The following is a 22605-nucleotide window of genomic DNA, read 5'->3' as shown; positions in this document are numbered from 1 at the left end:
ATATTATTTGATAATGTAAGCTTTATTTTGCAATCGGCCTTCTCTCTGCGCTTGTGGCGTGTCACTGTCATCCATAAGCTTGAGCACTTGTTGCTGCATCTAGCTTGACTTCTTCTTCATGACACTTCATGACCCACAATGCCTCTGAAAAGGTCACATTATTTCAGTGTTTTTATTTTTCCACTCTCGGTGGAGCTGCATAAACATTGTGTTTTCATCGTTCATGACAATTTTAAAATGTCACGTTTTTCATCAGGGCCGATGAATGTGCAAAGTTTGAGTTTTCGTGCATATTTTGGTCCGCAAAAATGCGATTCATTTTTGTGTGGAAAAAAATAATAATTTCTACAAAAACAATAGGGACCTTACAGCGGCCACTGCTCAAGTCTAAATCAGGGTTTCCACTCTGGGAAAATGTTGAAAATGATTGACAGATTTTCCAGTCATGGAAAACGCAAAGAAAATGAGAAAAATATGGTTACAGCCAATGAGCAAGCGCCTCAGCCGGATCGACCGGCGTGATGTGCAGGTCAGCCTGATGTCCCGGTCGCCAAACCCACCACGACCATACCAACCGGCTTGCCATCGAAGAGCACCTGGCCTTGCGCCGGTCCGGGTTCATGTGGACGGCTCCTCCCACGGGTTATTCTCCAGCCCCAGAGAATCTGTGAACGTGTGCCCAAGCACATTGCCCGCTTTCCCCTGGCCTGTCCACTCTGCAGCTTGTACGAGACGCCCTACCACAGAGCCCACCGCAAAACAAAAATGCTCCTCTCACTGTGTGTCTAAATACTTGCCTTACTTGTTCCCCTTATTCTGGACTACAATTAGCGAAGTCGCCACATCGTGGAACTGCAATTCATATTTTGAATCGCGCAAAACCAGTGGCAAAGTCTCAGCCACTCGTAAAATCTTGTTACAGAACCCCACACAATACAGTGCAAATGTTCAATTTATCATGCCCCAATCCTACCCCAATTGATTGGTGCCTGTTGTCATAGAGAAGCAACCGAGGCGAGGCTGGGGGTCAGGCAGTTATGGAACCTGTAATTAAAAAAAAATTGCCAACAGCAGGCGTGCCCGACCAGTCGATCGCGCGGTGTGTAGGGCGTGTAATTATTATTATTATTATAACTTTTAGATATTTTGAGTTGGTGTACATTACGGCCTGCACACCCTGTCATTATCACGTTACCCCCCCCCCCGCCAAAAAAAATTACCTCTGTATGTAAAAACCTACTTGCAGTCCCTTCAACCAGGGTGCTGAGCCGGAGTTTTACCTCACTGATCAGTCCTCTGGGCTCCCAAACAGAAGATGTGTTGGCAACGCAAGTTTGGACTCTGGTTTGAGTGGATGCCCAAAGGGTAACACGTCACCGCTTACACAGGGTCAGGCAAAATGATCTGACACATTTGTCGGTTAAATAAAAGTAAGATAAAGTAAAGAAACAAAAAGTGTTATTATTTTTGAAACGTACATATAATGCCATTTCTTTTCATATCCAGTAATGACATTTGCTTTGTTTCTTTATCATGCCATTGTTTTTCGTTTCTTTTTCAGTTGCTGCCATGAATTGGACTGGTGAGTTCAATTCATGGCAGCAACATCGCGCTTTCATTGTGGAAACAGTTATCAAAACAAACAAATCTGTAACTGCATCACAGCGAGCGTTCCGTTTACACTTCAATCTTGGTAGACATGATCCCGTACCAGCTCGAAACACGATCTTGTTATGGGTTACCAACTTTAGAGCTACTGGATCTGCATTGAAACGAAAATCATATGGCCGACCTCGCACTGCCAGAATTCCACTTAATTTTTAAAACATAACGAAACAGAATGGCATGACAGTAATCCCTTGTTTATCGCGGGGGTTACGTTCCAAAAAGAACCAGTGATAAGTGAAATCCATGAAGTAGGATTTATTAAAAAAAAAAAAAAAGCAAAAAATGTGAGAGGGACGAAATTTCAAATGTGCTGTATGTTTCAAATACAGCACATTTGACAATAAAGTTGTACTTGGTACTTGATAGTCAGCTTTATTTTTTACAGTTATTATACCTGTACAATACTGAACTATGTATACAATGCAGAGGCGATTGCTCTAAGACTGCAAGGGAAGCTCAGCTTCCCCTAAAATGTCAAAAAGTTATCAAATATATGTGTGTACGTACAATTGTGTGGACATGTCATTCACTAAATATGCGCTGCAACGCGCTCAACTTTTGTTCCGAATCAGCTTCTTATGACTGGTTACGACGCGACTCTCTTCTCATTCATTCCCGTAGCTTCACTGTGCTTTAAACTGTGTGGACGCTGAGCAGTTGTAGGGAACTCCAGTTCCTTGAGAGCCATATCCTGCCTGTTTTAAGTCCCTCCCTACTCCAACACACCAGATTTAATTGTTCAGGCCTCGACAGAGCTTGCTGATGAGCTGATCGTTTGAGTCAGGTGTGTTGGAGTAGGGAGGGACCTAAAACAGGCAGGATATGGCTCTTGAGGAACCCGAGTTCCCTACCCCTGCTCTAGGTTGTGCCGAGTTGTTATTGTGAGTGTGAATGATTATTTGTCTATGTGAGCCTTGCAATTAGCAACCAGTTCAGGGTGTACCCCGCCTACTGCCCAAATACAGCTGCGATAGACTCCAGCACACCTGTGACCCTAGTGAGGATAAGTGGTTCAAATTATGAATGGATGGAGAATATATTCGAAACTCAGATTGTCCATTCACATAAAAATTTGCGAAATGCCAAAAATTGATGTTTTTCACAGAGCAGCAACTATATTGAATATTATTTCATGGTTTGTTAGTATTACTGTGACTTAATGCTAAATAATTTATGCCACAATTGAATGGAGCAGTGTAGCGCGGGCATTAAGAAATGTTTGTGTCATGTTTTCCTCCGACAGAAACCATTTTATTTTAAGTTGCCGACCCCCAGACTAATCTCAAATATATCAGAAAGTAAATGGCCAGGACTGCATGTGTTCAAGTCTGTTTCAAAACAATAGATTCTATCATGCCACTTTTTGTGATGTCAATCTTTTGATCTGCCTCAATAATGTAATGGATTTAAAATTAAAATAGGGGTTTTCTCAGCAATTTTTAGATGAATAAAATATAGATTAATTAGATCAATTAATTACAGACCATAATTAATCTCACAATTTTTTAAATCTCTTGACAGCACTAAAATTGGTACGTGACACGATGCAGTTAACAAATGCACGCAAATATAAGAAACACTTCTGTTGTGGCATGAAATTATTTATCATTTACTCACAGTTGCAGTGCAGTGTAAATGTAATCATTTTTAATGTATTGATGACTTTGTTAATGTTGATGGCAGTCAGTAAGTTTTCAAAAAATTCTGCACGTTTTACCAGTATTAGTGGTTGGGGTACCAAACGCTAAATATACAATGAGAGTACCGTGTTTTCCGCACTATCGGGCGCACCAAAAAGTCTTCCATTTTCTTAAAAGCTCACCGAGCGCTTTAAAATCCGATGCGTCTTGTGTATGTTCATTACGGTAATATGTCGACCCCAAGATGGCTCCTTGCTGGAGACATGCTTACAATGTTATAACTTGCTGTTGGTTCATTGAGCTGTGTCGCTGCTTTGTTAAATAAGTTTTTGTTGCGGCTCCGAAAAAAGTAGGGCTGTGGTGTTGTTTTTTTTAAAACAGTCTCAACAAATGCAGGTACGTCTTTGTCTGTCTCCGTGCCTTCTTCCGTTCGACTCGAGAGGCGTTCAAGACTGCCTCCGAAAAACGTGAACTCACGATTACTTCAATCAAACTACGAAAATTTATAATAAAACATCAAAACTTAAAAGCAAGTGAGGATATCACAAAATAAATTCTATAGCCCCCCCCCTACAGAATTTATATTGTGATTTCATCATTTGTGAATACACAACAAAGGAATAAATAACTACTCCTTACATCTGATAGTTCTGTTGGAGCTATGACTATGACAAAAAAGCTAAGTTTTTCGGAGATTATCAACGCCTCTCGAGTTGAACGAAAGAAGAGAAGCGATGGAAACGGACAAAGACGCACCTGTATTTGTTGAAAAAAGGAGAGCTGTGTTTTTTTTTTTGTTTTTTTTTTAAACGCAGACTTTATTAATGGTTTTCACAGTCTCAACAAAAACAGGTACTGTACTGTACGTCTTTGTCCATCTCCGTGCCTTTTCTTCCGTTCCACTCGAGAGGCGTTCATGGCCGAAAAACGTAAATTAATGATTACTTAATTGAAACTACAAAGAAAATCAAGCGAGTAAATCACAAAATAAATTCTGTAGGGGGGATATAGAATTTATTTTGTGATTTCCTCGCTTGATTTTCTGTTTTGATGCATTATTTTCAATTTTCGTAGTTTCATTTACGTACAGTAATTGTTTTTTTTTTTTTTTTTTCAGAGGCGGTCATGAACGCCTCTCGAGTTGAATGGAAGGAGCGTAGCACCATCTAATGGAGGCATTCATTGTAGAGTGCGCCTAATAATGCGATGCGTCCAATGTATGAAAAAAAAAAGACAAAATAGCCATTCATTGAAGGTGCGCCTCATAATCCAGTGCGCCTTTTAGTGCGGAAAATACGGTATATGTTGCCCAAAGGCTTGAATAATAAACAACACATGTTTTGGTGCCCTAACACTTCTGTCCAATACTGTTTATTTATTAAATTATTAGGAGTGGGTAAAGGTTTTTAAATGTTTTGTCTTCAAATGTTGTAAAGTGTTGAAAAATGTTAAAAACGTATTTATCTCATCAACGTATTCTAATTATTATCCTTGCAAGAATAGTTTGAATAAATATAAATATAGATAATTTGAAGTTTATTTGCTGAGATCCTATTCCACTGCTTTTTACTGATTTAAGTTTTTTCCAAGGCATCGTTTCAGTACTGGTAGCGAGGTAGTTTATGAAGGTACAGTATCAAAGTCAACATTTTGTTATTGTGACAACACTGATCAGTCCAATATCAGCAGTATTCAAATCTTAGCTCTCTGAATAGGAATCCAATTGGGAGGTTTCAAGAGACTCCAACCCCACATTTTGGATATTTTGTGTTCAAATATTATGCTATCAGTGCGTGCATCTGTGATTATTATTATTATGCAAGTACTACACATCAGGATTTCTGTCTTTGTAAAAGAGACTACTGATTTGTAGTCATAGACCTTGGTTTGCTTCAATCTGTTGATTGTCCACGTGACTCTTTGCAGGCCAACTTGCTATCCTCCCACCGCAGTCTGGTTTACAAAGTGGAAACAATCGCACTCGGAGACAAACCCTGTGACCGTGGTGAACATGTCACACTCTTCCTCTTCAGTGATTGTTTGGAGGTAATGTTTTTTGTACTAGACTTTTGAAATGCATAATTTATCTATTTTATATGGACACATACTATTGGGTTCATTTTTTTAGTCTGTCAAAGTCTTCCCTGTACATTTTTTAATTTATTTGTGGCATTTATGGGGGGATTTACTTTAAACAAAAAATTGTTTTTCTTTTTTGTTTTTTAAGGGTACATCAATACATTTCCAAATAAGATGTCTGTGTTGGAAAGTTGAAGCGAACAATTTAAAAACCCAATTCCAATAAAGTTGGGACATTGTGTTAAACATAAATATAAACAGAATACAATGATTTTCAAGTCATGTTCAACTGATATTTCATTGACGACACCACAAAGACAAAATATTTAATGTTCAAACTGATAAACTTTATTGCTTTTAGCAAATCATCATTAACTAAGAATTTTATGACTGCAACATATTCCCAAAATGCTGGGACAGGGTCATGTTTACCACTGTGTTTCATCACCTTTTCTTTTAACAACATTCAATCCACATTTGGGAACTGACGATACCAATTGTTGAAACTTTTTAGGTCAAATTCCTTCCCATTCTTGCTTGATATACAGCTCCAGCTGTTCAACAGTACGGGGTCTCCTTTGCTGTGTTTTACGCCTCATAATGTGCCACGCATTTTTAATTGGAGACAGATCTGTACAGCAGGCAGGCCAGTCTAGTATCTGCATTCTCTTACAACGCAGCCATACTGTTGTAACACGTGCAGAATATGGTTTTGGCATTGTCTTGTTGAGATAAGCAGGGGCGTCCATGTATATACCTTTCAGCATTTATGGTGCCTTCACAGATGAGTAAGTTACCCATGCCATTGGCACTAACATACCATCAAAGATGCTGGCTTTGGAACTTTGCATCCATAACAGTCCAGATGGTTCTTTTCCTCTTCGGCCCAGAAGACACGACATTCAGAATTTTGAGAAACAGTTTGCAGTGGGGACTTGTCTGACCAGAGAACAGTTTTCCACTTTGCATCAGTCCAGTTTAGATGAGTTCGAGCCCAGAGAAGCTGGCGGTGTTTCTGGTTGTTCTTGATAATTGGCTTTTGCTTTGCATAGTTAAGTTTTAAGTTGCACTGAAGGATGTAGCACTGAACTTATCCTGTATGTATGTTATGTATGTGATGCATATAATATAATGTGTTGACTCACTGCTTTGGTGCCAGTTTAACTTTTTTGCTCATTTTTCTCATTAGACATACTTACCCGATTCTGACTTTGGTTCCGGATCCGTCAGATGTATGTCAGCTGCGAGGCACCAGCTGCGGTGGCTTCGATTCTCAATGCCAGATTCTGCTCATCAGTTCCAATAATGACACTTGGTAGTCATCCCTGCAAACATAACACATTCTGTCTGTCTGATTATATATTTTTATTCAGATTGCAAGGAAGCGACACAAAGTTATCAACACTTTTAAGAGTCCACTGGGACAAACAAGAGCGCCGCCTCCACTGAAGCACATCACCTTGATGCCACTGTCACAAATTCGAAGAGTTCTGGACCTGCGGGACACAGAAGGTGAGATGACCGCATGTACAGATGGAAAAAAGCTATAATGAAGTGAAGAATGTTGGGTGTTTATTTAACCTACTGTAGATCGCAGAGAAGTGTGCATTTGGCGATAGGCCTTTTTGTTGAAACATATTTTTTGAAATGGGAATAGATGGAAAGAATAGAAAATATGACGTCATTGTAAACACAAGTACGACTAATAACATGGAAAATGGAGTAAAAAACTAAAATGAAAAAGACTTTCATGGAGACATGGGGCTAAATGGAACCAAGTCAGACTGGGCCAAAATTAATTACACAACTCTCTCTTGGAGCTTTGATGGTTTTTAAAGATGACATCTCAACTTCGTCGGCTCATCTTAGTGACATCACACTCACTTGCACCATGCAGTTAAGCTATACATTTGAATTCAACTCAATTTAGAGCACTTTAAAATAACCATTTTTGCATACAAAGTGCTCTACATGTAGTATAAATCAGTCATACATCAACAAAGATAGTAAAAGCAATAATATACTAACAAATACAGCAGTGTGAGTGTGTGTAAATGTATGCTTTAAGCTAAAAAGATGTTTGCACAGGGATACACAAATTGATATAAGCACTGAAAATATAATATTACGCCCCAGTTCAAGTGTGTCACAGCACTTTTACACACTAAGAATATATCAGTCCAGCCGCAATTCGAGTCAAATCAGTCGTCACACTTGCTTCCCAGGGCCAAGTTCAAAATAAAAGCCAAATAAGGCATTGATATCCAAGTGCAGTATTATATTACCGGTGCTTGTTTTGCTTTTATTTTTAAGTTCACCTTTACGGCGCATTTTACACTCCTCTCTGAATAACCATTGTGGCTGCTGGTTGATGGTTGGCTCTCCACTCAGACTCCACAAACGGCATCATTCGCATTTCTGAATGCTTTGCAGGAGGGCTGCCGGCAAAACAGTTCTCCTCATGTTGCTGTGCCTTAGCTTCGATGTCTTCAAAGTGTCCTTTTGCAAAAGTGGCCCGTGGTACCAAAAAAAAAAAAAAAAAAAGCGGACAGCGAATGGCTGCCCTTCTAAAACTGTACTAAGCTAGCTGATCACAGGCTCCCATACTGCAAGTCAGAGTTGGGCAATGCGTTTTTTGAAATGGCCATTTTCTGCACTAAAAGGCGCACTGGATTATGATGCGCACCTTCAATGAATGGCTATTTTGTAATTTTTTTTCATACATTGGACATTATTAGGCGCAATCTACAATGCATCCACTAAATGGTGCTACGTCCCTTCCATTCAACTCGAGAGGCGTCTGTTCAACTTGAGAAGCGTTCATGACCGTTAATGTAAATTAACTATTACTGTACTTAAATGAAATAACGAAAATTGAAAATAATGCATCAAAAAAGAAAATCAAGCGAGGAAATCACAAAATAAATTCTATATCCCCCCTACAGAATTTATTTTGTGATTTCCTTGCTCGATTTTTTTCGTAGTTTCATTGAGGTAATCATTTATTTATGTTTTTCGGAGCCTCTCGAGTGGACCGGAAGAAGAGAAGGCACAAAGACGTACAAAGACGTACAGTACCTATATTTGTTGAGACTGTGAAAACCATTAATAAAGTCTGCGTTTTGAAAAAAAAAAAAAAACCATGGTTCTCCTTTTTTCAACAAATACAGGTGCGTCTTTGTCCGTTTCCGTGCCTTCTCTTCTTTCGTTCAACTCGAGAGGCGTTCATGACCGCTTCCGAAAAACACATTGGCATTTCCTTGATCATAGCTCAAACAGAACTGACAGATGTCAGTAATAGTTATTTATTCCTTTGTTGTGTATTCACAAATGATGAAATCACAATATAAATTCTGTAGGGGGGCTGTAGAATTTATTTTGTGATATCCTCGCTTGCTTTTCAGTTTTGATGTATTATTAACAATTTTCGTAGTTTCATTGAAGTAATCGTTAGTTCACGTTTTTCGGAGGCGGTCTTGAACGCCTCTCGAGTCGAACTGAAGAAGGCACGGAGACGGACAAAGATGAACCTGCATTTGTTGAGACTGTTTTAAAAAAAACACCACCACAGCTCTCCTTTTTTCAGAGCCGCAACAAAAACTTATTTAATAAAGCAGCGACACAGTTCACTGAACCAACAGCAAGTTATAACATTGTAAGCATGTCTCCAGCAAGGAGCGACCTTGGGGTCGACATATTACTGTAATGACCATACACAAGACGCACCGGATTTTCAGGTACTCCGTGAGCTTTTAAGAAAATGGAAGACTTTTTGGTGCACCCTATAATGCGGAAAATACGGTAACTTAATTTTGTTAAAAACTTGTCTTTTTTTTTTTTTTTCCAAATAAAGTAAATTGTATTTTTTATACAAGCTGCCATTGTGTAGATCTGGTTATTATAATTATGTTGTGGGAACTAGGATATAAAAACTGGGGGGGACCCCTCAACTTTTATTAAAAAGATATATTAACAGTAAGACTTGCCCAGATGTGCCAAGCCAACATTTTTATGTGCAGCCCTGACTGCAAAGCGGTCATTCTGTCATGCCGAGATGACATGGGTGGCAGTAATAGGCTATTTTTTTTTTTTTTTAATTTTTAATTTAGTGTAAATTTTATACAACATGAAGCAACTTGTGGACTCTTTCCTATTTTATATGAAAATTACAGCTAGTCCCCAGATCCCACAAATATAATTATTAATATTATATTCATCATTGCAAAATTGTGTTTTATTGACACCTTTGCACAATGTTGTCTGCCTCAATTGTTATTACTGATACTCATTATCATTAGTGACGCAGATTTTTGGCAAGCGAGCCAGAACTAAAACAGATGATGTAAATTAAGCTATCATCTGGAGTTGCCAAATAAAAAGATGCCTCGCGTCTAAAGAGCAAGTGACTTGGAGTCACTCCAAGTGACAAGACGGGCATGCAGACCACTTTGAGAGCGCAAACATGCACTGCCAACTGCTAACCAGGACCTTACCAAATGTGTTCCTCTCTTGAAGCAGGAAAGAGGTGGTGGTGCTTCACAATCCAAATGGCTCCTCCACTCTTGCTATCTACCTCTTAAAACATTGTGTTTATTGGCCGTCGTGCAGTGCAATACATTTGTAGATGGTAATTCATATATGGATGTGTCTGCTGCATCACAAGCGGAATTCCTCAAGTATGGGGCTTTCCATATAAGGGGCATGCGGTAATACGTGTTAAAAATACTTCGCATCAACTCTTTATTAAGTTGCTAATTTTGTTTTGCTGTCCCATGCTCAATTCTGCGGGACCGTTCTTATCAGAATTTAAAAAACATGGAAATTATCCTGGAAGTCAATTTCTATCATTTGCCAGCTCTGTTATAACTAGGAAATACAAATATTTGTACAAAATATAAGCATTCAAAGTTACATCTCTCCGCGTTGCAACATTGCATTACAATTAAATCATCATTCATAGATACTGTATTTAAACTAGCGAATATCCCAACAAAATTGTCCACTTTTGTCAGGCAGTCCAACTACTTGTTCCAGTAGTTTTTGTAAAACTCATGATGAATACTAGAATATTCTGGGTTCAACATTTTTGTCCTGAATGTTTTTTGTGCTTGGAGAAATACAGTACGTACACATTCTGCCTTTGTATCTCACATCTCTCCTATGCCCTTCCCTTCAGAATGTGTGAATGCATTTGCTTTAGTCGTTCACCCGCCGACTGAACAGGAGAACATGCTGTTCAGCTTCCAGTTGGCTGGAGAGGAAACAGTGAAAAGTGACTGGCTTCGAACGCTTTGTCGACATGTAGCCAACACCATCTGCCGGACTGATGCGGTAACGGATAACACTCAGAAGCACACACGCGCGCGCACACATGCAAGCGCGCACACACACACACACACACAAAATAGCCAAATGTTATGGATCATCAGTACTTTGTGACATAACTCACTGAACGCTAACTAATTACAACCATAACAATAATTATCTTGCATATTTTTACAAATCCATTGTCAAACATGAATGGTGGCCCTGGGCCAGTATACCGCTATGTTAGGCCACCAAGACACTTTAGACGCAAGCCGGTACGAATTTCATAAAATAATTAATGGATTCTCAGTGTATTATAGACTTGGGACCAGTCGGTGAGCTACCGGTTGATTGCGATCGACGTAATGGGCACCCCTGTTCCAGTCCATATTTGGTCCAGATGTTCCAGTACACTATAGTACACTATTCCTGCTATCTGGTTATGTCTCTCCATGTATGCCTTCCTGCCAGCAGCTTCCCTTGCTGTGTGATATGCTGCTCTGTGGCTTCCTTGCGCAGCCTACACTTGGGGACCTGTCTGATGTGGTAGACCCCAGCCTCTATTGATCTAGTGTTTAAGGCCTGCTCTTGTGCTGCCACGATAAGCACCTGTCTTTCAGTGCAGCATTTTCCAGCCATCGGTGTCAGCCACCTCAATTTGTCAGTGGCACATGTAGGCGCTTGTCTTTCCATCACAGTCTAGCTGGCTCCTTTTCCTTTCTTGGCTTCTGTTGCCTGAGGCATTCACTTAGCAGGTTATCCCTGGAGGCTGTTGTTTCTTCATGGATAGTGCCCATGATGCTAACTTATCCACGGCCTCCCTCTTTCCACTTGGTGTACAGCTTCAGAATGCTCGACAAAACCTCCCTGCATTGAAAGAAGCTTTCAAGATAATAGTGGCTTGCGCCTCTTCCAGTGGCCAGGATATTATGCCAGCAGGTTATCGGATTTAAGGCAGGGCGTCGTAGGATCTTATTCTTGCTGTTCATTCCAATACAATATAATACAACTATTTATATAGCAGATTTCAGAACAGCTGCAGCTGTAACAAAGAATTTTTCATACTATATAACATAAATACAGACCAAAAGCACTGCACTAAATTAAGAGCCAATAAGTCTTTAAAAAAATCTTGCGATCAGATATCAGCATGATTTCGGCAAGATTTGATGTCATTCAGAAACTCCCTATTCTATTTGGGAGGAGGGTATAAATGACAGGGCAGAGTACAGGAACAGCTCTGCCAACTTCAAAGAAAGTATAAAAGTGATTCTCACCCATTTTCTCTTCTTTTGACAAACCAATTTTCAATGTTTTTCTTTTTTTTTGTTCAATAAAAAATTACTTAAAATACTATTCAGGATTGCAATTTTTCCATCGCAGCGCATCGGAGGATGCGTGGTGCTCTTTGATTTAAATGGCGGGAGTCACCAACTTAAATTTTTTTTCCCCCATGATCCGCTTGAGTAATAACACACCACGCTCTATCCAACCATCCATCTTCCGATCTGCTTTATCCTCACAAGGGTCGCGGGGGGTGCCAGAGATTATCCCAGCCGTCTTCGGACAGTAAGTGGGGGGCACCCTGAACCGGTTGCCGGCCAATCGCAGGGCACACAGAGACAAACAACCATATGTGCTCACACTCTTCTAGGGACAATTTTGAGTGGTCCATCAGCCTGCCATGCATGTTTTTGGAATGTGGGAGTCAAGCGGAGTACCTGGAGAAAAACCACACAGGCCCGGGGAGAACATGCAAACTCCACACAGGAAGGCCGGAGCCAGAGTCAAACCCTGCACCTCTGCATTGTGCATTCTAGAAGAATCATCAAAATAAGAAATCTATCAAAATCCAAGAATTTGTCCAACACATTTGCAGTAGGAAAGACAATCAATCCTTCCCCCACCTCTCTTCAATTTGTTCATCCAGTTTTACTGTAACTGCCACCCAGTCGGCTCTGTGTAATCTAACAATTGTATTTACAAGCACCATCCAACTACCAGTTGTTTAAATTTGGTAAAGTAGAGAGAGATAGCAATGGCTCTGTGACAATGTCACCATGGCATTTCTTCAAAGCACATGTAGTTTTGCTCAGAATTTGTAATTCTCAGCTTTCATAATTGTGTCAGGCTTTCTCGATGCAAACCACTGTATACGTTTGTTTTGTTACACTAACTTACTCCTTATAAATGAATAATGACAGTTGCAGTAGTGAAAGTTTTTATCCCATCCACAGGGTGACCTAATTCACTGTGCAGACCCAGACTCACTACAGGTCAGTACCAGAGATATGGACAGCACCCTAAGCAAAGCCTCAAGAGCCATCAAGAAGACATCCAAAAAGGTAAAAGCAACGTTATTTCCAATGGATTATTTATTTATTTATTTATTTAGTTACTTACACAAGTTGCTTTAGAGAAGTGATGCATTGCGTTTCTATGAAAATGTAATCAGGGCAATATGGTCTTAAACTTCGCGATTTTGTCCCTCAAAAATCTGATCTGAATGTCCCCCGTCTTCCTTCAATCAAAAGAAAAAGCAAATGGCAATGAAATTATTGAAATCTTTAGATTGTCTCTTTAAACACACCCAAGGGTATCATACATTCTCATAAAACATTTGAAATGTTGGACAATTTCACATAAATTATAATAATTAATCAAATATTCCCTTTAGGATCAAGATGTAATATTTTTTTAAAAAGTAACATAAATGAAAAGTGCTGCTTCCAAACAAAAAACAAGCTTTGTCCCTGAAAATGTAAACAGAATTCCGCATACAGGAAACAGCACGACAGGTACATGCCAGGTAGGTTGTGTACTTTCATTAAACATATTTTGGCAAGAAAATGAAACCTGTCTTCAACATAAATCTTTTAGCACATCTTGTTACATCTTAGAACGTCACCCCTACATTTCCAACTCTCATTAGAAGTTTATTTTATGCTTACAGATTGCAATGTACTGCTTACAGATTGCAAATCCCAGTGTAGTGTATAATACTTTACACTACAAATACTTTATAGTAGGGCTGAATGATTCTGGAAACTTATGCCAATTTTTTTTCCCGAAAAATTGTGATTTGAATTGATTTGTTACCCCCCGTGTGTGTGTGTGTGTGTGTGTGTGTGTGTGTGTGTGTGTGTGTGTACAGTATATATACTGTATGTATATATGGATATATATATATATGTATGTATGTATATACTATATGTATGTGTGTGTGTGTGTGTGTGTGTGTGTGTGTGTGTGTGTGTGTGTGTGTGTGTGTGTGTGTGTATATATATATATATATATATAAGAGCTGTCAGTTTAGTGCGTTATTATCGTCATTAATTTAAATCAATTTTAATGTGATTAAAATTTTTATCGCAGATTAATGCGGCAACACGTCACGGCGGATGTTACGTTGCTCTATAAATAAACCGAAAACAAAACAACAAGCACACTGCACAGATCCACGCCCATGTCTGTTTTGCCAGCCACGGCAGCGTGAGACACCGAAAACGAATACTTAGTTTATGAATAGAAAGTTTACTTTTAAAAAGTTGCCAGATGGTTCCACTGACAAGACCAAAGTTACCTGTATGTTTTGCAGTCGTAAACTGAGCTATCGTCATAGCACGTCGAGTATGAAATACCACTTAATGGCCAAGCACACAGCTGATGTGAGTACTCCGCCACCTCGTCTCAGACAGACAGCTATGGATAATTTCAAAGCGAAGAAAATGGATAACACGACAAAAATCTAATTTGTTGAAGCTATAGCTAAATGTATGGCTACTGCATGCAAGCCTGTAAACATTGTCCACAGCTAGACTCAAGCTGAAATCATTCGCATTGTATCTAACGACTCCACGAAGAATTGTCAGCGAGAGCCTCCATTACAAGCTATGTACAGAAATTGTACGTAGCGGAGAAGGCTAAGGTACACCAAGCGGGAGAAGACACTGTTTCGGGAGCGAAATAAGAGACTAGGTGAATAAAGAGCAGGTAGCCTGTTGAGTACGATGTATGCCACTGACGCGATTGTTACTTGTTTGGAACTGTTTTGTGTGGAAGGTTGCCGTGTTCCGTGCCCATATAAATAGAACGTCTCTGTGTTCGTCTGACAGTGACGGTGCGCTAAGGCACGTCGAGAGTTCAGCGGTGCAGTGGTAGCGACCACGCTGAAAATAATAAAACGTCTCCAGTGTTGTGCCTCGAACCACGTGGAGTCATCCGAAATGATGTCTACACAAAACCATAGAGAGACTTCCGCGCAAAAAGGACCAATAGAATTAACATAGCCTGACTGTTGTGTTCAAAGCAAACTTGAGAAAAACGAAGTATGCAACCGTGGCTTAAAATCCACTATAGGCTGGGTCCTAGTTTACCTTTGATGTGCACTTTATAATTTATATTTTGCACTGTTGTTGATGGACAGCAATATTGTGTGAGAGATTATGTGTGAATGACTTGTCCAAGTGAAAAATGTACATGTAAAATTGAACATGGAAATTGTTATTTCAGTAAATATTTGCATTTTAAACATAAAAAACTGATCCATGATTCCATGTTGATGAGAGCATTAAAATGGGAAAAATAGGACAAAAAAATATAAAAGGTAATTCAGAAACAATAAAAAATGTGTGAGTAATCACGATTAATTCTGAGTTAATTTGAGTTAATTATGACAGTTGCGTTTTTAATCAGATTAAATATTTCAATCGTTTGACAGCTCTAATATATATATATATATATATATATATATATATATATATATATGTATGGCACGACAAATGTACCAAAAAACCTTTTTGATAATGGTTATTTTGTGTGTTCTAGGTGACAAGGGCATTTTCTTTCACAAAGACTCCAAAGCGTGTGATCCAGAGGGCATTTATGTCCACCAGTACCCCAGATGATAAAAAACAATGTTTCAACTCTGAAAACCACAACAGCTCGACACTGTCTGTAAGTCTTTGTTTATTTGGTGATCTGGTGATAGATTGCTGATAAAATCCATTGAGTTATGATATAACTGAAGATGTGTATGATACAGTAGAATCTTCAAATTCAAATTTGCCAATAGTTATACATGTTGGAAAACAACAGGAATGGGGATGGTCCGTGGTACATGATTCCGGTTAAATCCTGAGATGGCCCTTGGTTTACTGCCCTCCATCCATACTTTCTCTACCATTTATCTGGGGTTGGGTTGGAAGGGCATTCGTTTTAGCAGGGAAGCCCAGACTTCCCTCTCAGGAGATCCCAAGGTGTTCCAAGGCCAACCGGGAGACATAGTCTCTTGAGCGTGTCCTGAGTCACCCCCAGGGCCTCCATGCCTGGAACACCTCACATGGGAGGCATTCAGGAGGCATCCTAACCAGATGCCCAGGCCACCTCATCTGGCTACTCTCAATGTGGAGCTCATCACCCGATCTCTGAGAGAGCGAGAACGCCATGCGGAAGAAACTCATTTTGGCAATTTGTATCCGTGATCTCGTTCTGTGGGTTACAACCCACAGCTCGTGACCATTGGTGAGGGTGGGAATGTAGCTCTACCAGAAAATTGAGAGCTTCACCTTTCGGCTCAGCTCCTTCAACACGACAGATACACAGTCTGTATCACAGCAGATGCTGCTCCATCCTGCCCTCATTTGTGAACATGGCCCCAATATACTTGAACTCCTCCACTTGGGTCAGGATCACATCCCAGACACAGAGAGGGCAATCCACCCTTTTCCGACTGAGTACCATGGTGTGCGATATCGAGGTGCTGATTTTCATCCCACTTCACACTCCGTTGCGAACCTCTCCAGTGAGAGTTGGAGATAGCAGCTTGAAGAATCCAACAGTAACACATCATTTACAAACCAGAGATGCAATGCTGAGGCCACCAAACCATACCCCCCCAACGTCTCGGCTGCGCCTAGAAATTCTGTCCATAAAAGTAATAAACAGAATAGGTAACGACAGGCAGTCTTGATGGTGGAATCCATCCCCACGTAAGACGAATCCAACTTCTGCCGACAATGCGAACCAAACTCTGATATCGGTGGTACAGCCCATATTCGAGGGTTTTGGTGCTCCATACTCCCGAAGCACGGCCCACAGAAATCCCAGAGGGACGCAGTCGAATGATTTCTCCACGCATACAAAACACACATAGACTCGTTGGGTGAGCTCCCACGCACATTTGAGAACCATGTCGCTGTTATTTCAAGTCTCATGTATTTGCTAACAAAGCCTAAACACGGGCCAAAAGACAGGATGTGAAGATGAATCGCTCAACTTAACACATCTTGGAATCAAGTTCACTTTGCAAATAAAACATCCAACTTCAAGTCCAGGTTTTATATTTCTGCAACAACTGAAAAATTTAATAACTGAGGAAACTCTGAAAATCTCTTTCCAGCCTTTATAGTTATTGTGATTTTTCTCCTTTCCTTATCACAGGTTCTTGTACTTTATCTGACAGAGCTCTGATCCTAAATTGTTTCAATGTGCCCTTTGCATCTTCTGGCTCCCACAGCTTCTTTTTTTCCACAGCTTCTGCTTACAATGCACCCTTGCCTATCTGGACTAGACAATTTGGAACCCATTTTCCTAAATGTGGCTGCAGAATCGCCTTTTATTGCACCAACTCTGATTTACATTTCCAATCTTTCATTAGGTGTACTGATGTCTAAGACACAAAGGTGAACATATTTTAACTCACTTAGAATACCTTTGAGACAGTCTCTACAGACACAACCAAAACACATGATGAACAGGGTTCAGACGGTCACGAAAAACCTGGAAAAATCACGAAAATTTAAATTGCATCTTGTTTCCAGATCCTTGAAAAGTTTTTTTGGGGAAAAAAAAAAATCACATTTACTATTAAGTTTTCATAAATAGAATGATGAAACTTCAGATTGAAATTCAAATTTACATGCAAGTGCAACGTCAGGTAATTTATAATTTTGGTGCCTGGTCCGCCAACCAGTATTTGACGTGTAACTCCGACCTTCAACCTAGTCAGACTCAGGAGAGTAAAACAGTAAGATACGTCTTATGGCAGCTAATGAGTGAAACAGGAGCTAAGACACTGAATTAACACGAATGTGAATAAATAGCCAACATTAGCATATGATATGCTAATGTTGGCTGCTTATTATTATATCAAACAAGCGTATGTGGAAGAGACACTGAGTCCATAAGACTGAAGCACATTGCCTGAAAAGGCTGATGTGACAGTTTTCCTCATCCATTGCTGTTTTTTTTTGGTGTGTTACACAGTTACACCAAGGTTGGCCACCTATGGGAAACCATTAACCTGTTTTAAATACTGGTACCTGCAGTACAAGACACTCGTATGTAAATGTATTTTCTTGATCTTTTAAAAATAATGCTTTCATGTTAAAATGGAAACCTATTCATGTTAAAAAAATTATGTGTAAATTGAATTTCAGAGTTTTGATATGATTACTGGAAAAAAATCACCTTGTGACAAAATTCATAGTAAGTAAAAAGACTATGTCATTAAAAGTCAGTTAAGTTCAAATTCTTAAACACAATGAGGCCCACATACATAAGATTTGAAGGAGCCCAGGGCCACTTTGGCATCTTTAATTTATTTAACCCACTAATCTTATCCATCAGTGTTTTTGTCTATTGAAAAAGAACAGCTCTCTATCAAAGCTAAAAAGCCATGATTTTTCAGGATTATGAGGAGGGCAGTGGTCCTGTATCCCTCTGAAATAGATCCACGGCTGTACTGAGCAGCAGCAGAATCACATCTCCACATTTAGAACGACAAGAGGCGCATTACAATATGTCCTAAGATTATTTTGGCGAATGATGTGTGAATCGTTTAAAACAAGGAAGTGAGAGATGAAAATGAACTTCCTCTTCTCCTGGATTGCCCCTTACCCAGCATTGCAAGTAAAAGACTCAAAATATATTTTTTCTTTCAAGAGCAGTTTTGCTAATTAATGACTATTTGAGGAGCAACTTTCTAATTTTGAGAGGCAATTTTTTTGCAGGTTAATACTAGTGACCCGAAGCAAGGGATTTATTAAATTAATAAAAATATGACACTATAAGGGGGGCGTAGAAAGTAGCCCAGCGGCACTCACAAATATTTTAGTAATTGATTAACTTTCCGTATTTTCCGCACTAAAAGGCGCACCTGAAAGTCATCCATTTTCTTAAAAGCTCACAGTGCGCCTTAAAATCCGATGCGCTTTGTGTATGGTCATTACGGTAATATATAGATTCCAAAATGGCTCCTTGCTAGAGACATGTTTTCAAAGCAGAGTTCAAACTCAAGGCGACGGTTACGCAGTTGAACACGGAAATAGAGCAGTGGCAAGAGAGTTCAACGTTGAGTCAATGTTATAATTTGCTATTGGTGAAGTGAACTGTGTCGCTGCTTCATTAAATAAATTTTACTGACATCTGATCTTTCTGTTGGCATTTCCTTGAGTGTAGCTCCATCTAGTGGATGCATTGTAGATTGCGTCTTATAATACTTTTTCATGTTCAATATATGAAAAAATGTAAAAATAGGTCATTCATTGAAGGTTCGCCTCATAATCCAGTGCGATTTTTAGTGTGGAAAATACGGTACCCAAAATTAGATGAAATAATTGAGCATTGGGCTACATTATGTATTTGTTTTATTAAATTGCATTTATGAATGCACTTGGCCTGCTGCCTCTCTGCTCGGTCGTCAGTGCCAGGCGAGTTACGCCACAATTTGTGAATTGATTGTGTCTGCTTTGCACTGTTGTTCGATCTTTCGCATAAGCCGGCATCATTTCTGAGGACCCGCATGGCAGCGAGACAGACTCTGTGTGAACTTGCCCAGCTGTTCATTTCGGATACGGAAGACTCGGATTTGGATTGATTTGAGGATGAGGATTGGTCAAAAAATAACCTGAGTATATTGTTAAATACTTCAAGAAAGTACACCCAAACTCTGTTATGCTCCCGCATGCATGCTACCTTTTTTTAAGGTAGCGTTTTACCATGCAATGTATGTTAAATACAGAAATAGCACCCGTAACTGACACGACTGCTTTTTAATACGGTGCGCCGTATGGTCATGAAAATACAATAATCTTCTTTCCACAGTCTTGAAAGAAGGCAGTCTTTGTGGATGTCTTCATCATCTTCTCCATGTGCAATTACAAACATGGATCTGGTATCCTGTGTCAAAGATGAACGTTCCTTATAGGTGATGGACCAATGGTTTCTAGCTGGCTCATTTCGAGTTATGTTGACCAGTCCTCCAGCAAACTTTCGGTTTTGTTGATCTGCTGAAGACACAAATCAAACAGCACCTCGTTGAAGCTGTGGTTGGTTTCTTGGATGACAAATTCACCATTGAGGAAACCCTGGTTTGACCTGTCTTGCCATCAGTGCCAGACATGGCACTGGAAACAGTCGGAATGGAGTAGGGCCTTCCCCAGAAAGGAAATTTACCTTTCTTTTCATCTTGTTTGGATTGACTGAAATTCTTTTTTTCAAATGCTTGGAAGGGACTCAAACCCCCTTCACCAAGGACTTACAACTTCCCGTATGGACAATCTCAATAAACCAAGAGGTGGAATTATTGATAACACTTAACCATGTGCTGCAGTCGATCTAAATAAGTTTATATAACGCAACATACAATTTTACAAAAATTGTAAAAGTATTATTCCTGAATATTTATTTCACTTTCAACCACTCGACATGTTCAGTGGCATCAGTGCTATACATACACATATAGTTCTTATTTTTTTCTTTGTATTTTTGCCCTCTATGGACAATAAAAGCGGTATTGTGCTATGACCAAAACATAAATATAAATCTATATAAATAAAACATGAATTGGAATATTTCATATCACACACTTTTTATGCTGTGTCTTTGATTTAAAGATGACGTGATGAAGAATACGCAAAAATCTACAAAAATTGTAGAAATTGTAACATATGGGGTAACCCATGTGTTACAAACATCGTAGAAATTGCAGCACAAGGGTTACGAAAATTTTTAGAAACTGGAAATGAAAATCTCACCAGGTAAAGGAAATTGTTCCCATTCGGTCACAAAGACGTTGGACCCACATCTCAAGCTAAGGTTAGAGACAAAAGTATTTTCCTCCATGGCGTCCTTTCCGATGTTCGTGCTGAAGTCATGTTTGGCTCTCAGGCAATGCTTTTTATGATGCTGGGTTTGTTGTGGACATTTCTTGTCGGTCCGTGTGAGATGACGAAATATAGACGGGGTCACATGACAAAAGGAAACACGAAAAATGTGTTTCCATTACAGTTTTGCAATATAATTCCGTATCGACACATCTGAAAAACCAATTTATGAGACCAGAAAAAAAAATTATCTCACTACGAAGAGAGTGAACAAGTAAAAGAAGTGTGTGATTTCTGAATGTTCGAGTTCCATTCAGGATTGTCCAGTTCCAAAAACATGACATGGCTGTCTTGGTTGAACAATTTTACCATGACAATAACAAAGCAATTTTGTTCCTGTCTAATTTAATTGTGGTCGCCGCAAAGCAACAATCCGCTGGAATCTATTGCATACATGGCTAAGTTGAATCTGCTTCATTTTGGGCTAGTGTTTGGAAGCTTCACCCAATGTTCCATAAGCTTTGGGAATCATAGATGTGTGTCAGCACACAATAACATTTTACTTTGGAATCTAGCCAACAAAGTAACGGTTGCCCTTGTCAAACCCCAGCTGGATGTGTAAGAAAGGTTCATTATCACAAATGTTTTGCATTAGGTCTTGAGTGTGCCTGACATCTGATCTGAGTTTTTTTTAAGTCGCTTGAAGTCAAGACAAGTCAAGAAAATACAATGTTGCATCAAGGGTAATTGTTTTGATGGCTCTCATGGTTTTCAATGTTCTGTGCATTTGTCTTATCCCTTAATGGGAATAATGTAATGTTGTAAGATTGATTGTGATATTAATTTAAATGCTCACACATTGTCTCCCTTGTTGTCTTTTGTTTTAGATGTCGCGCTTTGCCTCCACACAGAGTTTGAATGACAAAAGCAGTACCACGGTGCAACGCTCTAATTCTTGGGACAACCCTCCTCTGAGTGCCAGGGTTCCTGTCTGTCCACTCACATCCTGTAGTCCTGCTCAGAATTTTATGACACAAACTTTGCCGCGGCTACCCAGGGAAACCAAAGCCTATGCTCCAATTTCTCCCCTGAATACTTAAGAGGCTAAATCTCTCGTTTTCAAATCTCATTTATTCGTCATATCTTAACATATTTTTCTTCAAGCCTGACTGTTCCCAGACATACAACCAATGCAGCCTATCCCAAGTTTGATCCTGTTTCAAATGTCCAAACCACCCCTTATCTCAACTCAAAAACATTTGGTGAAAAATTCGGATCAACTCGTTTCTAGACATGTTCAGGCTACAGAGTTCAAACCAAGGCTCCCAGCTTTTCATATCATTGGAAGAACCTCTTCTGAGTCATGCAGGGATGCCAAGGTGCCCTTGCAACTTCATGAAGCACTTCAGTCCAGTTCCCAAAGGAAGACTCTCCTTTAACCAACCATGCCCAGGTTCTACAGATTGATGTGAGCAATTATCGTTTAAGAACAACGAACAAACTGTAGGTTTGTGTATTATGGGCTATTCATACAATATTTGCTGCTTGCCTTTTTAACACTTCTGCACTCTTAGACCTCAACCTGCAGGTTCACTTCATTAAAGTACCGGTTCACGACATTAAAGTACCATGTGTTTTTACCCTCTTGATTTTCAATTTAATATGAAAATAAAGGAATTAGATTTTAAGGTGTTGATTTGGAAGAACTTTATTACTCATCATCTGGACCATGGGGTACCTGCTGGTGATGATGGCTGTTTTGGAAGAATATTCACTAATATACAATCTGGAGTTCAACAAAAAAA

The 22605-nt window shown here is 39.5% G+C and overlaps 1 protein-coding gene across 3 annotated transcripts in view; it reads left to right on the top strand.

The window, feature by feature from the left end:
• Nucleotides 1–22605, top strand: part of ect2 (epithelial cell transforming 2) — a 91121-nt gene extending 68516 nt beyond the window's left edge. For all 3 annotated transcript variants that reach the window (XM_019882639.1, XM_019882636.1, XM_019882638.1), the window contains 6 exons: nt 5235–5354; nt 6761–6899; nt 10564–10718; nt 12932–13039; nt 15522–15650; nt 21688–22605. In XM_019882639.1, coding sequence (XP_019738198.1) covers nt 5235–5354; nt 6761–6899; nt 10564–10718; nt 12932–13039; nt 15522–15650; nt 21688–21900 — 864 coding nt within the window. In that variant the 3' untranslated portion in view covers nt 21901–22605. The remainder of the gene's footprint in view (nt 1–5234; nt 5355–6760; nt 6900–10563; nt 10719–12931; nt 13040–15521; nt 15651–21687) is intronic.

This window comes from Hippocampus comes, unplaced genomic scaffold (assembly GCF_001891065.2).
Source record: "Hippocampus comes isolate QL1 unplaced genomic scaffold, H_comes_QL1_v1.1 scaffold384, whole genome shotgun sequence".
Lineage (NCBI taxonomy): Eukaryota > Metazoa > Chordata > Actinopteri > Syngnathiformes > Syngnathidae > Hippocampus > Hippocampus comes.
Note: the sequence above shows the minus strand (reverse complement) of the source record. Positions and strands in the feature narration are given on the sequence as shown.